The sequence below is a fragment of the Blennius ocellaris genome (genome assembly GCF_963422515.1).
Source record: "Blennius ocellaris genome assembly, chromosome: 14".
Taxonomy (NCBI): Eukaryota; Metazoa; Chordata; class Actinopteri; order Blenniiformes; family Blenniidae; genus Blennius; species Blennius ocellaris.
This window is the reverse complement of record NC_137663.1, coordinates 9,945,528-9,951,595: the sequence shown is the minus strand read 5'-3', so window position 1 is coordinate 9,951,595 and position 6,068 is coordinate 9,945,528. Positions and strand designations below refer to the sequence as shown.

The 6,068-nt window shown below is 42.3% G+C and overlaps 1 protein-coding gene across 1 annotated transcript; it reads right to left on the bottom strand.

The window, feature by feature from the left end:
• Nucleotides 1–334: 334 nt before the first annotated feature.
• LOC308139741 (putative fibroblast growth factor 1) lies at nt 335–5,369 on the bottom strand. Its single transcript, XM_080509254.1, has 4 exons — nt 5,248–5,369; nt 3,738–3,951; nt 2,895–2,998; nt 335–2,700 (listed from the first exon to the last, which is right to left on the bottom strand). The coding sequence occupies exons 1-4, from the start codon at nt 5,287–5,289 to the stop codon at nt 2,515–2,517; spliced, it is 546 nt and encodes a 181-aa protein (XP_080365380.1). The 5' UTR covers nt 5,290–5,369; the 3' UTR covers nt 335–2,514.
• Nucleotides 5,370–6,068: the final 699 nt, after the last annotated feature.

The following is a 6,068-nucleotide window of genomic DNA, read 5'->3' as shown; positions in this document are numbered from 1 at the left end:
GACAGACAGATAGATAGATAGATAGATAGATAGATAGATAGATAGATAGATAGATAGATAGATAGATAGATAGATAGATAGATAGATAGATAGATAGATAGATAGATAGATAGATAGATAGATAGATAGATAAGAAGCCTGATGCATGAAGACATGTTAACATGCTGAACTACAAAATAAAAGTAGTTAAAAAATATTGAAAATTACAGTGAAACTTGCATCACATATATTCTTTTATTGATTCATTACAACACATATTCATTTTACATTCAGTACATATTATATGACCAATTAAAAAAATATACAATATGTATTACTCCATGAAAAGGCAACTTGTTGCCTTTTTTCTCCTTCAGTGTGCTGATAAATTATTGTTAAACTGTATCACAATATTGAGTAAAATAAAATCTTATTGTTGATAAAACTTTCAAAATAAATATCCAAAGGTTAATTTTACTAGGCTTAATGTGACAGACGGATCAAAATCTGCATTGTTTTCTCTCGTCAAAGTAAGCCATGAAATCACACTTGGTCCGTCGCTGCTTCCTGATAAATACAATCTGTTTATTCACCTTTTTCTCGAGAAAACATTTGGTTTCTCTCTGTCAGGTCTCTGTGTCTGTCTGCGCCTGTGTGTCTCACCTCATGTTTCCTATTAACCAATGGTTTTCTCCTTCTCTGTCGTTATGACTTCCATCTGTGTATTAAAAACCCTCTTGTTGCTTCCATTTCCTTGTGTTCCACTTTTTCATAAATAAACTATGGAACTATGGATAAATTATGGAACTCTGTGAGTCTGCGTTTGGGTCCATCTACACATGCCCTGACATTCTCTTTCTCAAAACACAGGTGAACAAAAGCATTATAAACAATATAAGATAATAACAACACCATGTAGCTTGCATAATCTGCTGCAATTAAATGGTAGAATAGTACCACTTTATCTGCACTGCAAACCTTCCAAAAGGTTAGCAAGTTTCAGTTTGGATGTAACTTGGTCAAATTATCCACTTTTAGTGCAAAGGATTGATATGAACAAACATTAAACATTATCTCTTGTAATCTTCCCTAAACCTGAACATGTGTTCGAGGGGGTTGTAGTCCTGTGACATGGTGGTTTGTCTTCCACTACGCTGAGAATCGCCTGTGCTCGACATGTCCGACTGCTGGACTATATCTGCATAAAAGCTCCCTTTGCTTCCTCACTGCAGTGGTATTTCAAGCCAGGGCTCAAAGTGAACACACATATATCAAGACTGACGTCCACTGAGGCCTCACTTTTTTTTTTCTTCTCAAGGAGCACATGTTCTTAGAAGCAGAGAGCATTCTGGGTATTGGCCGATCACATACAGTGGCCTTGCATGAATATTCATACGCCTTGAACTTTTCCACATTTTAGCACATTACAGCCAAAAAATGTAATTAGCTTTGATGTGATAGACCAATGCAACGTGACTCATAATTGTGAAGTGGAAGACAAATGATACATGTTTGTTGTTGTTTTTTTTCAAATAAAACACTTAAAGGTTTGGTGTGCAGAAGTGCAGAAGTTCAACCTCCTTTGTCTGTACCAGCTTTGCACATGTAGACACTGAAATGTTTGTCCATTCTTCTTCTGTAATATAGCTCAAGTTCCATCAGATTTGATGGAGAGTATCTGTAAAACACCAATTTTTAAGTTATGCCAGAGATTTTATTTGGATGACTTGGACCTTGACTTCTGTCCAGGTCATCGTGGCTGTATGTTTAGTGTCGTTGTCCAGCTGGAAAGTGAACCTCCGCTAAAGTGACAACTCCTTTGCGGATTCCATGAGGTTTTCCTCCAACATTGCCCTGTTTTTGTCACCATCCATCTTCCAATCAACTGTAACCAGCCTCCCTTGTACCCCCCCCAATGAAGGAAAGTATCCTCGCAGCATGATGATGCCACCACCATGTTCCACAGTGGGGGTGGTGTGTTCAGGGAGATGTGCAGTGCTAGTTTGCTGCCACACAAAATCCACAAAGTTCAATTTAGGTCTCATCTGACCAGAGTACCTTCCCACACACATTCCCAATGTGGCTTGTGGCAAATTGCAAACAGGAGTTCTCAAGGCTTTGTTTCAACAATGTCTGGTGTGTTCATTGTTTTTCTTGATGTTATTTGCTCACATGTGTTCTCTAATGAAGGTCTGAGGCCTTCACAGAGCAGTTAGAGATTAAATTGCACACAGGTAGACTGTTTCCTAATGGGTGACTTCTGAAGGCTCTCGGTTGCACTGGATGTTACTTTGAAGTATCCGAGTAAAGGGGTTTGAATACTTTTGCAAGCCACTGTAATTACAGTTTCACCTAAACCTCGCTAAACAAATCAAAAATTTTTAGGCTGTACCCGTTGGTTTAAAACTGCGAAACAGCATTTTATGTTTGCTTTACCAGCATGTATTGATTCGAAGTGACGTCGTTTGGACCGATAATGTGCATGAAGACAACCTTGGGGGAGGGGGAGGGGGAGGTTCCTGCCACTGTCTTGGTTTACACGCCGCCTGCAGACCGCGGCAGGAAGAAGATGGCCTTCTGGCCGTGGTGGGTGTCTGGTCCCGCTTTGGGCTGGCCGTTCCTCTTCAGAGCCACATACCAGCTGTACTTCTGAGAGCGGTACGTGTTGTAGTGATTCTCCTCATACTTCTCCAGGAAGTAGCATTCGTCATTCAGCGTTTGCTGGGACGAGAACGAAAGTGTCAAAAGTAAAGACGACAAATTAGGTAAATAGTATGTTGCGATTTGGTCAAGGACGAAAGGGGGAATTATTGGACGTGCTGTTCGTTTGAATGGGAAACACATTTTTGATGCTGCAGGTGGATATTCAGTTTTGTCGAGTTTAAGTTTTGAACCACAAAAATGTAGAAGCTCACCGATCCGTAAAGGCTTCCGTTTTTGTCCATGGCCAGATATCTGCCTGTCGTCTCCCCTCTGATGACCACGATTCCGGCGCTCACAGCCTTCAGCCTCAGCACGTCTGCAAACGAAACACCTGTGTCACCATTACAAGGTCAAACTCAATTTGTACAACACTTTTCAAACAAAATAGACGATAATACCGTGTGAGGAAACAACCATCTCACTGGGGAAAAAGATCAGTCATAATAAGACAATAAAATAAAAGGGGGAAAAAACTACTTTAAAATAATTGAACGTACGAATACTAATATGAGAATATGAGAAAAATGACAGGACTGATGCAATAATATGTGTCACATGCCCTAAAATAAAGCATCACATGGGTGAAAGAAATACAGTTCAAATACAAATCAATATATCTCAATTGACACTCAAAATACATATTTCAGTTAAAATAGGTTCTTTAGCAGCTTCAGCTGAAGTGTTTAGTTCAACAAGTCTTCTGCACTCGATCTCTGGAAAAGATGCACATTTTTTGCATAAAACACCCAAACTAACGTTCAGCTGTCGGAACTTAAAGTGTGTTTTCAGATGAGTGAGCAGGATTGCACACGTTTAAGTAATCACAGGCAGATTTTCTACTATAAACTCATCCATGCATGACAAATTGTCATTTTTGCTGTTGTCAATGAACAGTTTTAATCAAACTGCGAGACCCAAATATTAAAGTATTAATCTGCTCACTTTTATGGCAAAAATGAGATTCTACTTTATACCTCATGCACTCTACCTCCCCTCTATGTCTTAAAACACAAGCGCAGATAGACATTGAAATAAATAAATTGTTTATCTCTCACCGTAGGAGTCATTTTCCTGCCTCCCGCCACCCACGGTGCCATCTGGTAAAACTCTGAGGTGATATCCTCCATTCTGACTGTAGAGCCTGGTCAGTGTGCGTTGCTCCTGTTTGGACATGTCCAGGGAGCCTCGTCCAAAGGGCAGCACCGTCACATCTCCCTCGGACATCCTGCAGCCGGTCTGAGGGGAGGATGAAGAGTGGCGTCCCGGTGTCTGCAATGACAGAGAAGATCCCATGTCTTCACACTTCATGTCACCTGAACTTTGTCTGAGACCTCAGAGAGAGGGAGAGATAGATAGATAGAGAGAGAGAGAGAGAGAGGGAGAGATAGAGAAGAAGAAGAGGACGGGGGAGGACGCCGCTACCATCATTACATGATAACAGGAAATTCTCTCATTCCTTGCCTCCCACAAGCACTCTAGATCGGTCTCCCTCTTACATACTTGAAAGACACACATTTTTAACAAAGGGACAAAAACCAGACTGGGATGAGATCTGGACGGCGGCCAGGCAGAGCAGCAACATGACCCAACTTGTTTTCTGAGCGAACATCACTTAGATCCTCTCTTTGGAAAATGATTTCCAGATGGTGGTGATGTAACTTTGCACCTGAGACCGGCGCACCGCCAGACAACAAGATAAATAACACGTGGCCACAACAAACGATAGCGAAATCTGTTGTGGTTTCTTTACTTCCCGGCCGGAAATGTTGCAACTGCCAGTAAGCATTTTGTATTAACAGAGATTACATTTTATCAGCCACACACATCACGAGAAGCCATGAACTTGAAATCTTTGGACCGCGGCACCCACACTGCCCCGTTTGGTTTGCTCTCATACGTGTGAAAAGAGAAGTGGACTGCGAGGCCTACCCGGCTCGGTTTTTCCCTGAGAACAAGACCTGGAGAGGAGCCACTACAGTGTGTGAGAGTGTAGTTGGTGCAGACTGGTCCAGGGACCTTTGGACAGACTGGCAGGTGGTAATGACGTCAAAAGACCAGCCGATGACCAAGTCAGAGTCATGCGTGGGAGTAGACACTGAACCTGTGTGTATATTTTGATAGAGTTCAGCTGCAGAGTGATGTTAAAGGCAACGGCGTAGCAAAGTTGTATAGGACATTTAAAACATCCTGAGTGTGCTTGAAGCCGCTGATATTTAAAATTTAAGGATGAAATGAGTTTTTATCCTGCGTTTATATGATTTCCAGGCTTAAAACAAAAGCGAGGTTGTTGAATGTGTTGCGCTGTGTACACAGAAACCATCGTTATGTTCAAGAAACCAGTTTAAGAGGATTTGAGCTTTGAGACTTTTCGATCATCTCAACCCCATTCTCCTCAAACCGCCGGTATTTTCACCCAGATTACTGTGACTCGCTGGATAATTTCTGGGGGGGGGGGTTTCCAGATAATTCTCTCACAAATGCATCAGCACAGATTCCCATGAAGTCAAGACAGCACTGCTCTGCTTCTCACATCAACAACTTCAGTGTCACGAGTCGCTCACCTACCTGTGACAAGGTCATGTGACTTTGCCCCTGATGAGACAGCATGCCCCTTTTTCTTTCTCTTCTTCACAGAGGTTTGGATGAAACAAGCTTGTGTTGGTTCTTTCGTGCCAAACGTTTCCCCCTCCTCTCTCCTTCAGCACGGAAGTGACCGGACTAAAGAGGCTTAAAGTGTATTTGTACTCCCTTCACCTCACCACCCTTCGAACAGCGTCGGAGGGCTCATTTTAACAGGCCAACGTCAGGACTAAAATTACCACCCCCCCTACTAGAGGCAGAGAGAGAGAGAGAGAGAGAAAGGTTGAGACAGAGTGACGCAAGTGTCCAGGCTATGGGAAACCAGCAGTCTGACTGAGCACTGATACATTCTTACAGCAGTGGCGTCCTGGAAACACTGGTGAGCAACACAATATAAACATGAGAGAGAGCCACAAAAGGAGTGACTTCAGCTTTTAGAAATAATGTTACATAATTGTAGCTCTCCCTCAGTCTGGACCGGGGTTACTGCTCAAAGGCTCTCACACACACACACACACACACTCACACATATAACATTACACGACATACCGGACTTGCTTTACATTCCTGCAAACATCTTCCGTCACGACCCAACTGGAATTTAAAATAGTCCCACACACAGGAAGTGTACATTCAGCAACATGAACGTGTCCTATGACCGCGACGGTGTTGGATCTTAAATATTGCATCGCCCAAATATAGTAGCAATTTGATATTATATAATCTAAATATAACTGAAGTCGTGAGGTGGGCTCTCAAAAGGACCACCTGCATCAGTAAGACAGATGATTTTTGTTGGACACTGA